The following is a 24,466-nucleotide window of genomic DNA, read 5'->3' as shown; positions in this document are numbered from 1 at the left end:
TCAGGTAACAACAACAGCACATATTTACTACTGGTCAAAACCCTCCTAGATATACCAGTGAACTTAAGTAAAATAAAGATCAGTAAAAGGCAGCCGGATAGACTATTCAAGGATATTAAAGTTAAAAACATCTTACTGAAACTCCTGACTTTACACTTTCCAACAAGACTTTTGAAAGGCTACGAGCAGTGCTAGTTTACTAGCATCCCGTAGCTGGGTTGTTAGCGCACTCAGATCACACACTCAGGTCCGAGGAGTCAATCCCAGGACCTCAGTAAAATAGGTACCGGGTGTTAGTTGACTGGTGTGGGTCGCATCCGGGGGGACAAAACTGACCTAATATGCCCGAAATGCTCTGTATAGCAAGCGGTTTTCTATGTAGTAGTATGTCATTGATGCCAGCTAGGCCTGTATACCTAGTACATTTACGGATTATTATTATTATTATTATTATTATTATTATTATTATTATTATTATTATTATTATTATTATATACATGTACTTGTAGTAAATAAAGATACTATTATTATATTACTGGTAGAGAGAAGTGGGTCGTGTAGACGCCTGGGAGGTGTGGTGAGGAGGAGTAACCTGGTGCTGCTAGACAGGAATCTCAGCCTTGGACTCAACAGTCCCTGAAATTTTGACCCAGCGTCGTTCGCCCTTTTGTTAGCTTATACTTTCTCCTTCCTGCCTCCCTCCCTCCCTCTTTACTTCCCTCAACCCTTCCTCTCCCTCCACACTCCTTGCCCGAAATGCTGTGTATAACAAACGACTTTCTATATAGTAGTATGTCATTGATATCAGTTTGGCCTGTATACCTTGGACATTGTACATGTAGAAATAAAGATATTACTATTATTATTATTATTATTATTCCATCTATCCCCCCCTTCCTCCTTCCTACCCCATTCTACATGTCGATCCCCATCTCTGTCTCTGTCTCTGTCTGTCTGTCTGTCTGTCTCTCTCTCTCTCTCTCTCTCTCTCTCTCTCTCTCTCTCTCTCTCTCTCTCTCTCTCTCTCTCTCTCTCTCTCTCTCTCTCATTAAATTCCATTCGTCGTTGAGGCTGACCGTGCACGGGGTCACACTAGTGGACACGTGTTTACCAGCTGCTCAGGTACATACACCTATACATTTTCGTGTCAACTCGTGTCCATAGTCAAGGAGAAACCAGTTAAGCGGGGAATTAAAATGAAGAAACCAAGAAAGTATGTAGGGAAGTTGAGAGATAGTTTGAAAATGACGTACTATTAAAGTCTATGTAATAGCAATAAATGCTTTTTAATAGTATTAAATGCTTTTAATATTATTATTATTATAATCAAGGGGGAAGCGCTAAACCCAGAGGATTATACAGCGCCTAGGGGGGGGGATGTGGAAGGCATTCAGGCTTAATTCGGGGAACTGGAGCACAAATCCAATTCCCTAAATCAAGAGCCCCTCACCAACATCAAGGAACCTTCCTTGAGGGGAATGCTTTTAATAGCATTAAACGTTTTTTTAATGGCATTAAAAGTTTTTTAATAACATTAAAGACTTTTTAATAGCATTATATGTTTTTAATAGTATTAAATGCTTATTAATGGCATTAAAAACGTTTTAATGCTATATTAAAAAACTAATATGATTGGAAAAAAAATGAGTAACACTTAGGATCAGCGATAAAGAAGTATGTGAAAAATAATGCTATGCTGATCATAACGAAGTGGGGAAAAACTCCCAGGCTAGAACGACAGTAAACTAGTAACCAACACGACGAAAGAAGTGACACAGCCACTATAGGAATTAGACATGCCAAAATCATTGATATTTGACATATTTACATGGGAAAGATATTTCTGAGAACTTGTAAATCCACTCTTGGGTTCTGTGTGTCTATCTAGATTAAGGACTATCGTGCATTACCAGGGGGAAGAATGAGCGACAGGAAAGACAAAACTCTGGTAATCCCTTAGTAAAGTTTGCAATGAGTCTCTAGACTCGGGAGACGAGACAGCTTCCAGAAAATTAGAAAAAAAAAAAACGGGTGATAAGAGTTCCGTGTTAAAGTAGGGGATGGGATAGTGACTTTCAAGCCAGTTTCACTAGTATAAATGTTACCTGTTATTAGATACATGTGCAACGGTTAGGTATATTGCTGTTTAACCTACACAGTAGGCTTCTTCAGTCAAATACGGAGGCAGCAGGTACAGTAGTGAAATGAAGATGATGTAATCAGTTCGTCAACCTTGGAGAAATAGTATTGGCTCCGTATTTGACTGTATTAGCCTACTGGGAAGGCGAAAAGTTTCAATAATAAAGATACCAAACAGTTGCACATGTGTCTTAATCATCAATTTGTCAGTATTTTATACCATTTTCAACGTTGCCTGTTTTCCTGGAGAAGATTTTTTAGAAAGAATTTGAGGAACCTGAGCAGTAATTCGTTCCTGACAATACACCACCACATACATCAGTCCAATCGTTATTTAGCAACATTATGTAGAGCTCTTATCTAGTCGACTATATTGTGCAGAAGCTTGAGAAAGTCACTCGTTTTGGAACCATACGGATTCTAGAGGTGATGAGCCACGAGAAGAGACTGAAGATACTGACCTGTATGTTACTGGAGGAATCAAGGGCGAGAAAAGACGTAATCATGAAGTTTAAAAGATACTCGACTGTAATGAGTAGATTGATAAGGACAGTCGAGGTGTGAGATAACAGAACACCGGGGAATATATGGAAGTTGAACCGGGATATTAGCAAGTACTTCTCCAGTGTTAGCTTTAGTGAACCACTGGAACCACTACTGATAAGAACTAATGGAGGAAAATTATAAATGGAGAAGCGAGTTCATGTCATAATCCAGACTCACTTTAACATACAATAATTATGTTAAATAATTCTTCCCAAAGTAGTTTTTTAATATAAAACGATATATATAATTCTTCAGTTATATCAGTCGAAAAATACTCCGCATTAAAAATAAATATTATCACAATACTTTTTTAACTTTAAGTAAATAAATTCAATCACTGTGACATGTCGATTACTAACATCAGTCACTGTGACATGTCTATTACTAACATCAGTCACTGTGACATGTCTATTACTAACATCAGTCACTGTGACATGTCGATTACTAACATCAGTCACTGTGACATGTCTATTACTAACATCAGTCACTGTGACATGTCTATTACTAACATCAGTCACTGTGACATGTCTATTACTAACATCAATCACTGTGACATGTCGATTACTAACATCAATCACTGTGACATGTCGATTACTAACATCAATCACTGTGACATGTCGATTGATAATATCCTTTTCATTTTTCAACCTTGTAGAAGTATGTTCATTTTTTTTCAGATGACAGAAGTGTGGAGGTAGTGCAGCGCCTTGTAAATTCAGTCACATGTTTACTGTTGATTATTATTATATTCATAAGGCGGCGCTAAACCCACCAGGGTCATACAGCGCTGTACGATTGAGTGTAGTTCATTTGTTTCGTCGTGACCCGCCAATATCACCATAAAAGAAAGCTACGGTTTCTCTTTACGTGTAATAATATTGATTATAATCAGGCGAAAGATGCTAAATCCTTAGGGTCATACGGGGAATGGAAGACGACTAGGTTTGATCCATTATTATAATCATTAAACAAGCGCTAAGCCCGTAAGGTGGTTTGATCCAAGGAAGATTATTATTATAATCAAAAAGAAGCGCTAAGCCACAAGGGCTATACAGCGCTGCGATCCAAGGAAGAATATGTCCACTTCCAACGCTAAAATGCTGCAACGACCAGGCAGCTCACAGAATGTCTTGTTGACATACTTACCACTAATTGAGATAAACATCACTACAGTTTTCTCCCATATCATCGACACATATTACAAGTTGAAGTCTTCACAACCACTATGCACACATTTTGTATATTCTTTCTCGGTGCTTGATTCATGCATTAATTTATCTAAACATAAGTTTCTCCTCACTTGGTGAATAAACTTAAAACAGCTGAAGAGCAAAATTTCTCCTCCGCACATAATACATTCGTTTTTTGACACGACTTTCTCCTCAGTGCTTGATGCACACGATTATTCAGCAGAATCTCACTACTTCTGCTGTTTACTCACTACATACTAAGTGTTAATATTTAACACTGGTGTTTTTGGTTAATGTGATGCCTAGGATGGAGGGTGGCAGAGTAGGTGGTTACAGCAACAACACATGTCACCACCACAGCGCACACACACACACTGCTCTCGCTCATATTCACAACCACACGGCACCTCAGATACCTGTTTTTTTGCAGGCTTTACTTCCCGAATGTACCTGTCATACATGAGTGCTTTACGTAAGTGTGCGTGTTTTATATATGTGTGTGCGTGCTTTATTTTAACACTGGGCATCTTCCACCTATGTAGTGACCTGAAAAAAGAAACGCTTTCACCATCATTCACACTATCATTGTCTTGACAAGGCGTGCCGATACTACATAGTTTCAATGCTCCTCCACACTGCAACTATCCCCACCCCTCCTTTAGAGTGCAGGCACTGTACTTCCCACTTCCAGGAGTTAAGTCCGGCTAACCAGTTTTACAAATTGTTACCTTATTCACACTCCAGCAGCTTATCAGGTCCCAAAAAACACTTGTCTACACTCTTATCTGCTGTATAGCCCTTGTGGCTTAGCGCTTCTTTTTGATAATAATAATAATAATACACTCTTATCTGACATACTCTCACACATACCTGCTGAGTGTTCAAGCCCCTTTTACGCAAAACCTCCTGTACTCTCCCTCCATCCTTTCCTAGATTATTATTATAATCAAAAAGAAGCGCTAAGCCACAAGGACTATACAGCATCCTTTCCTAGAGCAACCCCTACCCTGCCTTCCTTCCACTACAGATTTATACATCCTCCAGGTCATCTTATTTTGCTCCATCCTCTGTAAATATCCAAACCATCTCAACAACCCCTGCTCAATCCTCGATTATATTTTTAGTAGCCACCTAATCTCCAGAATACAAATTCTCTGCCCTGCATCCAATCACTGCAACATTCACAACCAAGCTTCACACCCATGTGTTGGTACCACTATACTCTCATAATTATTATAATTGTAACTAAGTACTAAGCCTGCAAGGGTCACACACCACTGCACTATACTCTTATACATTCCCCTTTTTGCCTCCATGAATAATGTTGTCTCCTCCACAGATGCCTTAATATACCACCCACCTTTTTTCCCCCTCATCAATTCTATGGTTTACCTTGTCTTTCATATACATACCCATCTACTGCCAAGTCCACTCTCAAATATCTTAACATATTTATTTCCTCCATACTCCCTTCTTCCAATCTGATATCCAATTTTCCATTAGTAGATTATTTAGAACAGGACGATAATAACCTATGCACGATTGCGGTAACTAGAGATATGGTTCTCAAATAGAGAAATTAAATTATTATTATAAAAAAAAAGCGCTAAGCCACAAGGGCTATACAGCGTAGAGAACTTAAAGCCTAACAAATCCCCAGGCCCTGTTGAACTGTTTGCAAGGGTGTTAAAGGAATGTAAAGAGAAACTTAGCATACCTTTGGCTAATCTTTTCAACATATCACTACAAACTAGCATAGTGCCTGATAAATGGAAAATGGCAAATGTAGTACCCATTTACAAGGCAGGTGACAGGTCCTTAGCTTCGAACTATAAGCCTTACCTCCATAGTGGGAAAATTTATGGAATCAATAATTGCCGAAACAATTCGTAGCCATCTCGAAAGGTATAAATTGATTAATGAATCTCAGCACGGTTCTACAAAGGGGTGTTCCTGTCTTATGAAGTTACTAACTTTCTTCACTAGGGTATTTGAGGAGGTAGATCATGGTATTGAATATGATATTGTGTATATGGACTTCAGTAAGGCTTTTGATAGAGTTCCACATCAGAGGCTATTGAGGAAACTTAAGGCACACGGAATAGGAGAAATTTTTTCCTGGGTAGAGGCATGGTTGACAAATAGGCAGCAGTGTTTGCTGAAAGGGGGCACGTCACAAGTGGTGCTCCATAGGAGTCAGTGTTGGGCCCCTTGTTGTTCACAATCTACATAAACGACATAAATGAACTGCCTCCAGCCTTCTCCTCGCTGCAACATTCATTTTATCCTCATAACCTTACTCTTTCCTGTATTCACCTTTAATTTTCTTCTTTTGCACACCCTACCAAATTCATCCACCAATCTCTGCAACTTCTCTTCAGAATCTCCCAAGAGCACAGTGTCATCAGCAAAGAGCAGCTGTGACAACTCCCACTTTGTGTGTGATGCCTCTTGCCAAGACCCTCGCATTTACTTCTCTTACAACCCCATCTATAAATATATTAAACAACCACGGTGACATCACACATCCTTGTCTAAGGCCTACTTTTACTGGGATATCCACCCTGTCATACGCCTTTTCCAAATCCATAAATGCCACAAAGACCTCTTTAGCCTTATCTAAATACTGTTCACTTATATGTTTCACTGTAAACACCTGGTCCACACACCCCCTACCTTTCCTAAAGCCTCCTTGTTCATCTGCTATCCTATTCTCCGTCTTACTCTTAATTCTTTCAATTATAACTCTACCATACACTTTACCAGGTACACTCAACAGACTTATCCCCCTATAATTTTTGCACATCCCCTTTGCCTTTATACAAAGGAACTATGCATGCTCTCTGCCAACCAGGTACCTTACCCTCTTCCATACATTTATTAAATAATTGCACCAACCACTCCAAAACTATTCCCCACCTGCTTTTAAACTATCTTTATCCCATCAATCCCGGCTGCCTTAGCCTCACGAACTTCTCACAACTGGCTCTTCCTCACTCCTATGTTATTCCTCCTTGCCCTATACACGAAATCACAGCTTCCCTATCTTCATCAACATTTAACAATTCCTCAAAATATTCCTTCCATCTTCCCAATACCTCTAACTCTCCATTTAATAACTCTCCTCTCCTATTTTTAACTGACAAAATTTGTTCTCTAGGCTTTCTTAACTTTTAATCTCACTCCAAAACTTTTTCTTATTTTCAACAAAATTTGTTGATAACATCTCACCCACTCTCTCATTTGCTCTCTTTTTACATTGCTTCACCACTCTCTTAACTTCTCTCTTTTTCTCCATATACTCTTCCCTCCTTGCATCACTACTTTGTAAAAACTTCTCATATGCTAACTTTTTCTCCCTTACTACTCTCTTTACATCATCATTCCACCAATCGCTCCTCTTCCCTCCTGCACCCACTTTCCTGTAACCACAAACTTCTGCTGAACACTCTAGACCCCATTGCATGCTCTCATTAGCCCATCTATCCTCCAATAGCTGTTTATGCCTCCTCTTTTAGTTTATAAACCTTCACCTCTCTCTTCCCTGATGCTTCTATTCTCCTTGTATCCCATCTACCTTTTACTCTCAGTGTAGCTACAACTAGAAAGTGATCTGATATATCTGTGGCCCCTCTATAAACATGTACATCCTGAAGTCTACTCAACAGTCTTTTATCTACCAATACATAATCCAACAAACTACTGTCATTTCGCCCTACATCATATCGTGTATACTTATTTATCCTTTTAGGAGTTCTGGTTAGCAGTAATCTAAAACCAAGACAACAGTGCATTAGTGTTCACAATAAAGCTAACAGAATCCTTGGCTTCATAGCAAGAAGTATAAATAATAGAAGTCCTCAGGTTGTTCTTCAACTCTGTATCTTTGGTTAGGCATCATTTAGATTATGCTGCACAGTTTTGGTCACCATATTACAGAATGGGTATAAATGCACTGGAAAATGTAGAAAGGAGGATGACAAAGTTGATCCCATGTATCAGAAATCTTCCCTATGAGGATAGACTGAGGGCCCTGAATCTACACTCTCTAGAAAGGCATAGAATTAGGGAAGAGATGATTGAGGTGTATAAATGGAAAACATGAATTAATAAAGGGGATGTAAATAGCATGCTAAAAATATCTAACATAGCCAGGACTCGCAACAATGGCTTTAAATTGAAAAAAATCAAATTCAGGAAGGATATAGGAAAGCACTGGTTTGGTAATAGAGTTGTGGATGAGTGGAACAAACTCCAAAGTACCATCATAGACGCTAAGATGTTGTGTAGTTTTAAAAATAGGTTGGATAAATACACGAGTGACATTAGTTTGTGCTACTAGGTCGGATGCAGTGCTCCTCCCTTAAGTGAAGTGTCTGACATCACTAGGTCAAGACATTGGCTTAAGCCGGTGGGAGAATTGGAACTGCCTCACATAGGCCAGTAGGTCTGTTGCAGTGATCTCTTATATTCTTATTACCTAACTCATTTGTCACCCCTCATCCTCATCATCTTCCTCTTTCCTGTTTACTTTCAACTTCCTTTACACACCTTTCTCTACCTTTATTGTGTTCTAAGAGTCTATGCCACCCACAACCGTCCCATACCAGGCCTACTGTTGGACGGCCTGATCAACCAGGCTGTTGGTGGCACCACAGGCCACCTAATCAAAGTGACTTACATTGTCTATGTTATGTTATGTTAATCAAGGGGAAGCGCTAAACCCGGAGGATTATACAGCGCCTGGGGGGGGATGTGGAAGGCATTCAGGCTTAATTCGGGGAACTGGAGCACAGATCCAATTCCCTAAATCAAGAGCCCCTCACCAACATCAAGGAACCTTCCTTGCAGGGTTACATTGTCTAGCAGTTAGTATTAACCAGTTATAATCCTACCAATAAATGAAAGATTACACGGGTAACCCGCATACGGAAGATTGAAACATGACAACAGTTTGGTCTGACTTGGACCATTAACTAGACTTGGTCAGTCCCCATCTTCTGTGCTCTCGTCTTTTTTGGCTCTCATGTAGGTTATAATTGCTTTATTTTGAATGCTAGACAATAACTAACCTAACATAACCCAAGTTGCAGTTATGAAGAAACTGCAAAAAATTCTGTGACATTTGTTTATAGTTTGAATTCCAGTTGCTTAGGATATGCTGTACATGGACATGTGTACATACTTTGGATTCATTCATAAAGGATGCTCAATGCACATTCTGATATTAAAAGACCTCAACAAAAAAAGTTCTTTAATATAGATTTCTCCATAATAATTACATTCTGTACATGGCTGTAATGAAAGAGATTTTCTTTTGAACATAATTGTAGCAACATAATCTCAACACATTATAATATTAATGTTTTAAAACACAGGACAATTAGTCATTCTATAAAAATAACACAGCATCCTATATAGAACCTATATAAGATGACGCTTTCCAACACAAAATCGATCTAGATGATCTAGAACAAAAAAAAAAAAAAAAAAAATTCTACTTAGCATTAACACTGTGGCCAGAGATCAAAGAGCAAGATGTAAAGTTCTTTTGCATGATCAGGTATATACTTTAGTTTCTATAACAAAGTCTTAAGATTCCATAAATCTCAACAAAAATACCAGTTTAAGAACTAATGTCCACATGATGATGAGCTGCAATATAAATAAGACCACGGTAAACAATGAAAAGCATTCAAAGGTTTAAATATTAACATATGATACATACAAACATTCCAATCAAAAACCAAATATAAAATAATAGAATTATCAAGCTGAAATAGTATAAATTTCATTGAGAACAATGCTATTGCCAATTTTAAACAAAGCTTCTCAAAAATAAAAATTCAACATACGTAGTTATCAAACACTGAGTTCAAAGATGTAATAAAGTACAATAAAAATTTTGTACAATGTAGTCTTATCGCTTCAAGAGAAAATTTGACAAGTATTAAAGTTAATATAAAGTCTTTACATAATTTGTACCAAAATACACAATCCTGTGCACCCTTACACTGTCCACAACAACTACAATACTACATTCTTCATTCAATGTCAACTATAACCACATATGCTTTACACAGATTTTACAAAATTTGCACCATTCAGCTGTACAGCTCTGGACTGTAACTCTTCTGTTATTTTTCTTTCATATATAAAATAACAATCTCATAATTCCATTAAAAATAAATGGACACCATTCAATCACATGCTTTTAACTTAAAAAAAAAAAAATGCATGCTCACTCTCAGGAATTATAAAATATCTGCAGTCTTAAACTTGCACCTAATTCACACATACTTGAACATAATTTTATATTTAATTATACATCTTCTTCTGTGGATGAGTACACTGCTTGATTTCTTCTTTTAAATTTCTTCATTCCTTTACAAGTCTCTGGACTTAACGAAACACTTTCTTTCTTGGATGATTCCTTTTCCTCTTCATTTGTTCGCTTTGTCTGTGGGCTTCTGTGTGGACTAGATTCACTTTCACTGAGAGACGAGGAAGCAGAGGAGGTATCGCAGGTGAAAGGATTGGGCGAAGACTGACTCTCCGCTTTTGGACTGGACAGAACAATTCCACGCCGATGTCCACCCAACACACCTGTATGTCTAAATGAAAAAAAAAAAAAACTTTGTCGATACATTCAAATTATTAGAAAAAAAACACAAATAAACCTGATTACTAAAGTGCATGTGATCACTATTGATATAATTAAATACACAACATCCCTTCTGTCCACACACATGTAAATTGTTTTAGTTACACCATTCATATAACAGAGAAATCTACAACTATTTTAATTTGTATATTAGATGTACAGGTGAGCCCCACTTGACAGTTTTGCTAATGCATCAGCTTTCAATTAAACCCATTCTTCATTTATTCAGACTTCCTACAATAAATATATTCACTATAAGCTAAGGATTAAAATATTTTAAGGTAAGTAGTGTGTGTGTATTGTATATGCATTTTTTAGGCCTAGCTCTATTGCTTACTTAATATATGATAATGTAAACATGTTAACAGGCTTTTATATGCATATGAGAGCAATAAAAAGGCTATGTTTCATTTTACTGCAGTAGCCTGGAGCCTAACTTGCTGTATAAGCAGGCCCCTCCTACTATACTACTTCCATGCATATAATATTAAAATACTCATAACAAGAAATTGTTGGGAGCACTATACAAATACTTATCTTTGTCTGTGTTTTGACACTCTCAGACTAGTCATTTTAATCTTTATGCAAGATGAACACAAATCATAATGTCTATACCCTATGAAGTGTGATGTAAAGGATTTACCCCATATCCTAACACCCATGCTAGAATATATTATTAATGGCTAGAAAAATAGATCTATGGATTATGTACTATACAAATGTGGCTAGCACATTGCAAAATTTCTCCTAATTAATCAACATCTAAAGGAACAAAGATTTAAGATTTACAGTGTTGGGACCAATATGTCATTCAGCACAATGAAATAATAAACTTCCCTACTATCTCTCTCATACAAATTAAAATTAACCTCCCAGAATGTAAATCTTTATAACATACTAACACTTGGTTCAACAAAAAGAATTAAAGTGAAATGATAACCTTATCGAAGTCATTATTGTATGTTTCTTTCAGTATTTTTTTTATATAGAGATGCACCTACCTTGGTGAACTAGAAAGAGGCTGTACCCCAGGGCTTTGTGAACCAGTTGAGTCATCTCTTCTGATGGGGCTCAAAACAAATTCAACAGATCCCTCGGCATCAGGAGGCAAGTCAGGACTTAGTCTCAACTCCATCACAATATCTGCATTCTCATCATCACTTAGCTCCACCTGTGAATGTGATCAAAGTGAACCACTGGTAAGCAAGAAGCAAGGAGAGAGAGAGAGATATACATACAAATATGCTGAGAAGACAATGAAAGACAAAAAATATAGTAATTGTCAAGAGAATGAAGGAACCCATTATTCTTAATGTAAATTAGATACTGAAAAAGTAGAGGTTATAAAAAATTCCTTTAACATGGTAACAGAATATTTACCTCATCTGGACTATGAGATAGTTTGGACGTTTCCAGAGTAATGTTCAACTCCGAGTCATTTAGTCTTGGGTTTGGTGAATTTATTTTTGGAGATATCAAGGCCTTTCTTTTACCCCCTAAAAGCAAAGCCATTGGATCATCTAAGCCAAGCCTGTCACAGAAAACAGTGGTTTGAGGGTTCAAACAAGGCTGAGGCATATGAATCAAATCCATTCTTGGTTTTCCCTTATTTTTATTATATGTTTCTGCCGTAGAAGTAAATTTTTTAGGAATGACCAGATTTCCATTCATCATCTGAATAGTCTCTTGAATTTCTTCCTTTGTAGGAGTGAACTGGTACCTGCAAAACAAAACACCTGTTGTATTCCAATATTTATTTTATATACATTAAGTAAAAAAAAAAAAGTTATACCCACGACATTTATTTACCATACTGTAGTTTTCCAAATCCTTCCAAACTAAACAAGAATATCAACCATTTTCTTGCTGCATTTTCAAGAGAAGCCACTGTTCTCAGGGTATATTATCAACTTTGAGTACACAGCTGAACTTCAAATGCTGAAGTCTTCCCCAATGAAAGCTTTTAACAACAAATTAAACAATCCGTGACACGTTACTTACTGACGAGAGATTGCAACAAGCTCTAATGCAGTCGACTACTTTAACAAAGCCTCTTCAGAAATACCAAATGACAACTCATTATCTCTATTCCCAATTTTATGGGGTTAGGAGATACTTGCCCAGAAAGGATAGAAGAGCATTGCAGAATTAAAGATATTCAGTGTATAACCCCTTTGATACTTTCTACACCAGTAAACTATGCCAGAAAATTAATACTACACCCAGCAATGTCTGAATGAGATTCATAGCCTGCATACAAATTACTCCATGTAATGTCACAATAAATGCTGAGTATTACATTCCCACTTAACAAACTTACATATGTATTCCTAACCAGAATAAGTCAAAGGTTATTATGACGTTGGTTTCTAAAACATTTTAAGTGAAAATATGTTAAATTAAAAATATTTCATAGAGCGTTTACCTAAAAAAAGAGTAACAGAAGAATTGCAATTAACCATTCAATAATATTTATATGTATATAAATCCCCCTATACTGCTGACTGTTGTCATTACCTACACTACAAGACGAAGTATCTTAAAAGACCTAGCATTATTAACCTCTAGCAAATGCCACCATCTGTTAGTTGTGCCTAGTGTAATGTTCTACCATTAAACTGGCTGCACACATTAATAACCACTAGAGCATAAGTGACGGAGGCAAATAGATTTAAAAAACTTGTATCCCTACCTAAATCTCTAACCCTGTCATTACCCACAAAAAAAATGTTCTCAACCATTCCAATTCGCTTACAGATTAGAGTCGATGAAACTATAAAAAGAATTAAAAAGCTTTGTCGTGAAAATGATACAATACATAGAAAAATAAAATAAGGAAAATGTAATTATGGTTAGAACACCTTCTTTATGGGTTTAGCCTTACCATACAGACTGGAAATTAATTCTTGCACTCTTAAATCTTACCTGAAACATTCTAGCAACCAGATTTGAGACATTTGTTCTACCCTCCCAACCTGGCCTCCAGCAAAGCTTTCCTGTAAGCTACCAAATCAGACCTTCTGGCCAAGACTTCAGGCCAACAAAACCCTTACAACCTGACTAGTCTGAGATATCCAGCAAGAACCTCTCTCTTCCTTTTGTTTTGCCATGAGTAATTTCTTCAGTCCTAATAGACTGATAGAATAAGCACCAGGTAAACAATGAAAAAAGTGAGGTAATATACAAAATAAGGCTAGAGACAGGTTTAAAATTACATCATACTCATATGCTGTACTGTAATGGTCCTACCTAATTTTAAAGCTACTGCCTCTAGCCTCATTTTTTATACTGCTGTACTTTATTTTTCCATTTTTCATCTGACTCCTTGTACTCTATATAGTACTTGTTCTAGTTGTATTATGACTAAAGGCATCACTTGTGGTAAAAATTATTAAATGTCTTATTTGCACAATCTGTTGAAGACTTTTAGTGTTGTTCCAGCACTTATTTTAGCATCTGTGCCCTACCCCACATCTGCTTTAGTGTTAGAGTGTTCTTTTACAAAATAACTTTCGTCCAATCCAGGAGGTTGTTTTAGAAATATGTACTGTACTGTTTGTCTGATATAGATTTAATATTTATATATATATACTTTCCAGAATTGGATATTAACATAACCACTGCATATATGGGCACGAAACATCCACATTTTGTGTACAGCTCAATGACAAATAGCCCTACTTTCAACTGCTTGCCACATGTCTAATACCAACTGCAGATCAACATATAAATAATACTTTAATTTTCTTGAGAAAATATGTTTCAGTTCTCTCTCAAAATGTAGGTAAATTTTGGATTTTTAACCCTTTGACTGTCGCAGGCCCCTTTCTGAAACTATCATTCTATGTCGATAAATTTTTGGAAAAAAAAAAATTATTTTTTCTTATGAAATGATAGAGAATCTTTTCCCAATGGTAATGACACCAAAAGTATGAAATTTGGTTGAAAACTCGCGGAATTACGCTCCCGCGAATTTAGAGGTTTAGGTGACATATACACATCGGCGAGTTCGCCAACTTTGAGCCCTGTTTTTGGCCAATTCCGTTGTTTCAGTTGACCAAGCTCATAGCTATTTCTTTAGAACTCATTTACCGATCTGAACTACCCAATAAAGTGGTGAGACATTGGCAATTTGGCCAATTTCATGCAAATTAAAAAAGATGCCAATTTCAAAACAGGGTCCAGACTAAACAATGTAGACATTCTTGGCACTAAAATAACATATCCTCTGTTCATTAGTCACGTCTCTAGGCCCCTCTTATATTACTATTGCTTTCTATTTTGATTTTTTATTCATACAAAAAAATACAAAATTTACTGTTATGCAGACTACTGCATTATTGTAAAAATGGTATAAATAATATCAGTGCACTAGTGAAAGAATATTAGACTCCCCAGTTGACATGTATTGGACGTGTGGTGTGATTTGCTTACTCCTGAACATTGGTAAAAATCGAATATTTCCGCTACTTTGAGCTCAATTTCAAGGTCATTTTCACCGTGAAAGTAATCAAAAATCATCTCTATTTCTGTAATATGTTTTCCATTTTATCACCTGAGACCATGAAAACGAGAATACAACGATAAATACTATACGAAAATACACCTCAAAGTCGGCGTTTTAATCCAAAAAAAACGGTCAGTTTTTTTTCTCATTACGCACTGCGTGCTGCAAGATTTTTTTATGTGGTGCACACTGACCACACGGACCCATTCTCTCACATGTGAGCCTACCAGCTTTCTCCCGCTTGATTTGAAGCTGCTAGAATCTATGCGTATAAATACGTCAGAAACAGTGGTGCATAAGACGTATATATACGACCGAAACAGTCAAAGGGTTAAATACTTGTACTGTACAATCTTATGACTACAGTAAATATATTATAATCATGCTAATGGGTAATGCATATTAAGCACAAAATCTGAACATTCTTGGAACTGTGATATCACTCTTGCGTACAATTTCAAACTTCTCCCAAACTAACTTGACTTATTTATAATGTACTTTAAAATTCATTGAAAAGTTATTAAGGGCCTAATTACACCATTTTACTATTATATTTTAAAATTGGCAGTGGACAATTACAAAGCAAAACCTAACCTAACCTTGAATGAAAACTTCAGAAGCACATTTTCTTCAAGGAAAGCATGAACATTTTCAATTTTTTAAGTACATATAACACTATGGGGAATAAATTGAATTAGACATGTCATTAGGCTGTACATGTAAGCATTTTGTACCCAAATGCTGCAGTAGAGAATAGTAGCCAGTTATCCTTAGAAGTAAGGATAACTTTTAAGTCCAAGGTCACAGATCATGTGCTTTCTTCCATTATTATTTATTGGTACTAAATTAGCTAGCTGTTTAAATAAGAGGGAAAGTGTTCATCTACCCATCACTCATTCTTAATATCTATGATTACTATCCATTCCTGTTATATACCTTACAATTACTACTATTTTATACCCCTCCCAAAACATCCCTAAACAATTACTCTACCATTTTCAGCCATGTAATAATGGAAGTTTTACATTCAAGATTAACATGTTTGACTTACCAACTCAGATGAAAAGGATTCATTAAAAGTTCCATGTGTAGTTCACACAATAACAAAACGATGAATAAGATGTAAAAGCTTCCTTGGTCAGAGAAAGTACATACTGCAGGTTTCAACACACTAAACCTCTAAACATTAACAAAACAATGAGCAGCTCAGTATTCGATGGGAACAGTCAGGCACGAAGTCTCAGATCTCCTTACCGACCAATTACACCTCAACACCACTTTGCCCACAAACAACAAAGCCATAACGAAGACACTCCAGATGCCACTGCAAATTTACCTCTCAGAACCGCCTGGCCCAGGCATGTAGACACTCTGTGTACCAACAGAGAGAAGGTGGTTGGTAAGACGAAGAATTGTCAGCCATTCTGCATCATAACTTAGCTCTAATGGATGGGTGCTTGGAACATCTATCACCTGAAGGAAGTCTCGACGCGGCAGGCACTTGTCGAGCGCTAAGAATTTTGTGACCTTCACTTTTTGAGTATTTTCGTCCTGTATTGGAAAAGTTGAAACCAACAAGCTTAGGAAATGACTGATGTGAAATATACGCATTTTTTCATGTCCCTCCCTTGTGTAAAATAATACTGAAGATTTTTTCTTAGCATTAATTATTAATTCTTCACTGCATTCCAACTTCAATTGTATATAAGACTGTTCCAATACTAAACCCATATTTAAAGTTAAAGGCCTACTGTACACTTAAAGCATCTTGCCATGTTTAAAACAAGATTCAGCATTACTCTCCCCTTTTTATATACCCTGTGCCTTCTGTCTACACTAATGTTGTGTATGCATTAATTAGTGTGTGTCTGAAAAGTATTATTTATACTACCTACACAAATCTAAATTATGTCCTATCCTTAAAGAAGCCACAGATACCTGTTTACCCACACTCATACAGTATCCTATCCTTTAGCACACTGCGCCATGGAGCTAATTTGTTTACCCATGTTACAGCATGATAACAAATTTACACTCCAAACAGTGACTCATACACAGTAGCCTAATTCACTCATTTGTGGTCTTTTCCTTCTCATTCAGTGTTATATTTTCATAATCAGGCTTCTGTTTATTTGATTAAATACAATTCCCACTGTCTTTACTATTCATGACCAATATATCCTACACAGAACTTTTCACTAGTTATCCTTCAAGAAGAAAAATTGACTTGGCCTGTAACATATATAACTCAGGGACATACACCACATAGATTTCCCTTTCAGATACAACAGCTTCCACAACTGTAATATATTATGCATTCCCAAAGAAAAGTTGCTTATGTGTGATTAAAATAATTTAAATATCAGCATAAGAACTAATTCTAGAAGTAATGTATGGAAAAGTCCATTTTTATGACTGAATAATTACCAATCACTATGATTACTGTACTATAATAAGCCTGAAGGGAAGACAGTGAAAATGAAAAATGTTACAAGTAGATCAATGAAAGTATAAACAAGTTTATGAAAGGCAATTGCTTTACCTGAAACGAAGAATAAGTTTTCTAGAATGCTATACAATAATGAGAAGGTGAAGTCATATATGATTTAATCTACAGTAATTATTTGTATCTTTGTATCCTCTGAAGATTTCACCTGAAAGAGGTACACTGTGTGTATGTGCATGAAATAGTATTGAAGTCAGGATGATGTAAGAGACTGCATGGGCCACCTTACTGGAGAAATGGGAAATGACTACTAAACACAGATGGAAAGTGACTGCAGTATCTGGAGATGACTGTAAGGAACTACCTAATGTATCTGGTGAAATATTAAGTAACCAGACATCATAACAGCAAATGGTCCAGCAGAAAAAATTAAGAATTTATACACTGCAGCCTTCTAATGGCCCACAAACTGCATGAAAACCAGAAGGCATTTAATGAGATAATCTAAATGTTTCATATACTATTCTGCAGGGGAAAATCTAATTAAAGAGCTAATTTATTTAATAGAAATAGACAAATAATGTAGATCCTCTTATACTATACATGGAAGGAAAATGTTAAGTAAAATTAAAAGGTTTCTTACACAGTGGTGTTCAAAATTTTACAGCAATCTACTTGACAAAGTGAGAGATAAAGTATGATATAAGGGCAATGCTTCTAGCAATTCACTTGCTTTTCAATTGAAAACTTATAGCAATACACAACCATTCTACTACTTTTCACTCTTTACCCACAATCATTTCTACCAGACTATCAAACATCCAAAGTAATACTGTCCAACATTCCTCCGTGTTTCTAAGATCCTTTCACACTTCACAGTCACAAAGCATTAGACAATTACATTAAATATTATGGAAAAGCATCTATATTCTCACAGTTATGAGTACTTCACACCAGCACAAGTCTCTCCATGCTCTGATAAAACTGGCTCATGTTATTTATTTCATGACTGATAATTCTTTAATAATAAATTATTTACTATTCTTTATACCTATTGCATTGACACTTCTATTATAATCTCTTTTCTGTTATACTGTACTATATGAACAAATTGTATCCAAATAAAATTAAATACGGTAATATCACTTCGTTCCTTCAGAGCAATGAGTAAACTTAATCATTCATTTTTTTAATCAATTAACTGCTTAGCTTTTGTCACTTCCATGCCATACAAATATTAAATATCATCAGTATTAGAAATTTTCAATGAAACGTTCCACTTATTTTCTACGTATTTTCAAGACTTCCACGTTAGCAATAGTTCTCGTTCTCCATCTTCATTTTCTTTTAAACACATTTTGTAAGATTGAGCACAAACATTGCAGCACTAAAGTGTATATGTATTCCAAGTAGTTTTTCCTCTTCATGTAATATATTTTAAACAGCAGACCATAAAAGCCAGCACAAGCAATTGTAAATAAATACCCCAAAAAATACTGTCTTGCCTGCTAATCTGTAAAACTTGTATCAACTGCACACACCAGTGCCAATATGTCTGCCTCCATTCTGAAAATTCTGATACCCTGATCCTTATCTACTACAGAAAACAAGACAAAGAATAAGACATTTAAAGTCCTTGATACAAACTCGGTACAGATGCTGACAAAGCTGAAGCCATCAACACTGCCAGTAGGATATTTACACCTCATTACCCAACTGCAGTATGCTAGACAAAAATATTAACTTACAACTAATGCACAGGTAGGAACATTTTACACCAAATCAAAGAGCTGGAAACAATCACAACATAAACCTGGCCAGTGGATGCAACACTGACCAGATGATTATAACATAATCCTGTGCAACACAGCCATGAACAAAAATACTGTACTTTTGACATCACAATTGAGAGCACACACAAAACAAAGTTTTAAAGCAATTTTTTTTATCTTTTAAACAATATTTCAATATTTTCATTAAATATATAACTGCATATATTGTACTAGAATCATTTAATACACAGTCTTTTATGTGAATTAAGACAATATGCAGTTTCATCCTCACTAAATCTCATAAACTGTATATTGTGCCTTATTCACATATTTGTAGGTAATATTTTACCATTAATATACAAAAACTAAACACAATATATTGACTCACGAAACTGTAATAACACGACTGCAAACAAACAGCAGTACGAGTGGGGTTAGAACCCATGGTGAGTGAGTGCTGAAACTCCAGTGGCTTAAGCACTGGCCTAGAGTTTTACCACTCACTTGCCATGGTTCTAACCCCACTAGTACTGTGGTTTGTCACAATATATTTTACCATTAACATACAAAAACTAAACACAATTTTCACTGGATATTAAAGTCAACATTTAATACCTGTTATTGAAAAAACAGAAGCATTAAAGTGCTGTATATCACAAACAAATGTAATCATATCCTTACTTTATCTCAAAACCTTGTAAAAAAGTATTTCATGTCCTTACCTTACTTCAAAACATTGTAAAAAAAAATTTCATGTCCTTACCTTACCTCAAAACATTGTAAAAAAAATTCTATCCACCAAAAATTTCTCACTATAATAACAATAACTAAGGTATTCCCTATAACAACTTATAAACAAAACAGAATGATTTCTTAAATGTCAATTGAAAGATTTAACATGCTGATTAGGCACAAATGAATTCCCAAGGCACCCCTTGCTTAATAAAGTAGATGCAGTCTAGGCCCATGGCAGCTGTATCAAGCTCAATCAGCACTTCAACAGTTAATTCTGCATAGGAATCTTAAACAGGCTTTGCAAACTGCAGCAATCACGTGTGGTGAATGTATATCACACTAAGAAATTACCAATAGAAGTGGGACATTGTATAAAGCGAGGGGGAAACCTGGACTGTAAGTACTGGTGTACCACACACTTCCTTAATAACAAATTAAGTACCTTGTACTGCATTTGTAAATCTTCAATTCTTATTGCTGAAATAGAAAACTCATTTCATATCACATCTGCTTGAATTCTTTTTTTGAATTAGCTAAAGTGCCAAAGCAGTAGCTACAATTATAACTTACACTTGAGTCTTTGCATGGTGTCATACCTTGTGTCGCAGAACAGCAGGAAACTTGACATGTAGATGACCCGAGAACCAATACTTGGGACGCAACTTCTTGAGCAAATCCTCTGCAGCCCTTGACCCAAGAGAACTATTCTCTATCTCAGAACGAAAATGTTGCTTCCATTTCACAAGCTTTTCCTTGGGACCATGATGATAAATACCACGAGGCCAGTCATGAGACATCATGATGTCACTCTCACCAGAGAGCTACCGGGCAAATAAATTAAAGTTAGTTATAAAAGACTGATTTATGCTACCTATACTTATGAAGATGATTTATAAACAAAAGCTCAAGTTATAGCAAATTAACTCTAATAATATAAACAATGAAAGATTTCAATATAATACAGTGATTGAATATCATTCAGGCCTCTCTTTTCATATCAAGAGGTATAATCTTTAGACTGCATCACAAAATGAAAATGTCTACAGAAATTGTGATAATAGCTATATAAATAACATTTATATGTAAAACTAGGTCTAGTCAATCATGCAACTCTTACCCCTAAGCACTTCATAAAAGCAAAATAAAATGATAAATAAAATTAACTCCCTCCCAATCACTAGCAACATTAACCTCACCTGCTTTAGCCGAAAGACCTCAAGGTTTCGCACATGATATACACTGCGAACTGAATCCCCGGAATAAGGTGGCTTTTCAAAATGACCCTTGAGGTAGTCTGGGCCCTTATATATACCTGAAAGGCCCCCAATACGAAGCCCTCCGAATCTGATTACACCGGCATACCCCAGATAGTAAATATTTGGGGCAACCCACCCACCATAGGGGAACTCTTGAAGATAATTTGAAGCCTCATGGTTGCCCCCGATGAAAATGGTCAACACTGGTGCTTTCTTCTCACCTGAGTGGTACCTAAAAAAAAATTCAAACAAGATTTTTTATAGGTACATTTCATTTATTATCTGTTATTAATAAAATAGCATAAAAATTCTAAAAATGTTAAACTTATCAGTTATTTCCTATCAAGGTTGTACACTAATGTTTGCCATCACTCACACTTTAGTTGCCTTTCCAGTTAAAAGAAATCAACAAGCAAATAGGGAAGAAAAGTCATCTTTCTTAATTAACCCACAAAATTGAGTGCTACTTAAAAAGTAACTGAACCTAACCATTTTAATACTGATATTTAAAACAAGTCAAGATAAGAAATCATGACCACAAGCTTAACCTTAAGCAAACATTTAAAACTATTGAATATGTTTAGTGGAACATTGTTAGGTTACCCTGACTAGGTCATAAAATGTTACTTACTTGAAGAAGTCACGCATTTCCATATACTTCACTGGACAAGCCATACACTTGAGATCCTGTTCATTGCGAACAGACTGGAAGTCCCCACAACAAAGAAGAAGATCTACTGTGAAGCCATGTATCTGCTCAAGTCTGGTGACTGAGTTGTATATGGTGTCAAGCTCTCCATGAGAGCATCCCTCTACAGCAATATACATTTCAATTGTTGATTTCCTAAAAAAAAAAAGTATATATAATATAATATAATGTTGAATTAGACACATGTGCAACTCTTAGGTATCTTTATTGAGGATAAAGATACTCAAGAGTTGCACATGTGTCTAATTCAACAACATGTCGGTTCTCTGAACCATTCATCTACAATAATATAATATAATTCAGATCAATGTGAACAGCAACCACAACTTTAAGTGACTTATTATGACTCATGAACTCAGATCCACTTCCCTTGATCAAGAGCTCCTCACCAGCATCAAGGACCCTTGATGAGGGAGGGGTACAGTTTACTCACAGCTACAAAAAACACAAAGCAAATCTAGGTAGACTCAAGATGATAATGTTTGAGATGGCAAGATAACACCTGAAACTCCTAGCTCAAACAGCAAGCACAGTATACAGTATACCTAACAACCTGTCGGTATTGTATACCATTTTGATGTTCATACAGTATACAGTATTCAGTATACAGTACACAGTATACTCTAAAGAAAACTTAATAAATTCCTCACATAAATTTCACTTTTTCAACACTATTAACCATGTACAGAAGTTCCAAATTATTTTTATATCCTGTACAGTGGTTTTGGCAAATAGATTCCACTACTTAAGATAAATTATGAAAAATACTCTAAATACTTCTTTTTTTTTTTTTTTTTTTTTTTTTTTAGAAATTTGTTGATGGTCAAAGAAGCAACATTAATATTCCATTATTTCCAGGTCTTACAAGATGAAATATCTGAATTCAATGATTTTATATGAACTTATGACATGTAAGAATCTTGTATGACATTTAAGGTAACACAAGACTATATGTAATAATATGCGATATAAAATGGCCTCAGGGGGGACAGGTAGACTGGAAATACTGAGCAACACGGACACTCAAAAAACTTAACCTGCTTTCTGTACTTTGTCCTAACTTAGTATACATCATTTGTAGGTCATGAAAATATACATATACATATTGAAATATATTTCAAATAGCCTACATACCCAGGAGCGCAGTGGCGTAGATGCCCCCCACCCCCCACCTGGTCCACACTTGACAGGCGTCGTCGGGTTTTAGGCTTATTTTTGAGGCTTTGTCTTGATTATTTTAGTTCCCCTTATCACTCATCTTAGCCTGATCATCTTTGGTTAATTTCACTATGAAATGCAAGTGAAATAAACCAACAAAATGCCGTTAAAACTAATAATCCCCCCGAAGCCGCGTCCCCATATCCACCGTCCACTTGTTTACGAATAACCTGTGTCCGAATACTTGAAAACTATCTTTATCATACTTAATTTCCTATATCAAATCACGAAAGCATAAAAATTGATTCTAAATTAATTGTTTCTTTAATCTGGCGAAAGGGAGAAATAAACTCACCTTCACGTTTATTAGAATGGGGAAAAAATACGAACACAGCTTCCCAGTGAGAGAGAGAACGGCGTTGAGGTAATAGTAAACTGATCTAAATATGATGACTTAGAGGCACTTTCAATATAGGTTACTTTCCAAGTTCCTTGGAGATATGAATGTAGTCGCAAGATTCTTCGCTGGACTATGAAGTAACGAGTATCCTGATACGGACAAGATGTAACTTAGTTCAGGCATTTATTGCTTCTTCTGTCCTAATATGCAGAAATAACTAAAACAGGAATATATATAGTGGTGGTAGTCAGGTGACATGGAGCGATAGTAGTAGTTGTAGTAATAGTAGAAGTAGTAGTAGTAATAGTAGTAGTAATAGTAGTAGTAATAGTAGTAGCAGTAGTAGTAGCAGTCGATAAATCCAATCCCCTTCCCTACACTCAAACATTAGTCCAACTTATTCTTAAGGCTACCTAAACTCTCCTCCACCACGATGCTGTGAACACTAACTCCAAGGCCGAGGGACTGATTACCTCATCTTTTGTATATAGTTCTACTGTCTTCCTATTATGTCCTAGAATCTGTATTGATAAAGCCACTGGATGGCGAAACGTCTACTACAATAAAGATATCCAGATGTTGCACATGTGTCTTAACTTTCATATTGTCGGTATTTTATACCTTTCTTTGCACATAAGAACATAAGAATGTAGGAACACTGCAGAAGGCCTACTGGCCCATACGAGGCAGGTCCTTATCAAAACGACATCTACCTAAAGCTACTCAAGAAACAACTCCCGCACCCCCCAACACCAATCAAACCCAGCCCCTCCCGCTCATATATTTGTCCAGTCTCTTCTTAAAGCTACCCAAGGTCCTAGCCTCTATCACCCCACTGGGAAGACTGTTCCACGCATCTACAACTCTGTTAGAAAACCAGTACTTACCTATGTCCTTTCTAAATCTAAATTTATCCAACTTAAATCCATTATTCCTGGTTCTTA

The 24,466-nt window shown here is 36.1% G+C and overlaps 1 protein-coding gene across 1 annotated transcript; it reads right to left on the bottom strand.

The window, feature by feature from the left end:
- Window positions 1-9,115: 9,115 nt before the first annotated feature.
- On the bottom strand, window positions 9,116-23,350 carry ldbr (lariat debranching enzyme). The gene is made up of 8 exons (XM_070086125.1): window positions 23,099-23,350; window positions 21,887-22,099; window positions 21,196-21,487; window positions 20,596-20,820; window positions 16,383-16,597; window positions 11,920-12,259; window positions 11,541-11,710; window positions 9,116-10,489 (listed from the first exon to the last, which is right to left on the bottom strand). Exons 2-8 carry the CDS (start codon window positions 22,081-22,083, stop codon window positions 10,198-10,200), a joined length of 1,731 nt encoding a protein of 576 aa, XP_069942226.1. The 5' UTR covers window positions 22,084-22,099; window positions 23,099-23,350; the 3' UTR covers window positions 9,116-10,197.
- Between the last annotated feature and the right edge of the window lie 1,116 nt (window positions 23,351-24,466).

The sequence above is a fragment of the Cherax quadricarinatus genome, chromosome 18, assembly GCF_038502225.1.
Source record: "Cherax quadricarinatus isolate ZL_2023a chromosome 18, ASM3850222v1, whole genome shotgun sequence".
Taxonomy (NCBI): domain Eukaryota; kingdom Metazoa; phylum Arthropoda; class Malacostraca; order Decapoda; family Parastacidae; genus Cherax; species Cherax quadricarinatus.
The sequence above is the reverse complement of the archived record's forward strand: the minus strand, read 5'-3'. Positions and strand labels throughout refer to the sequence as shown.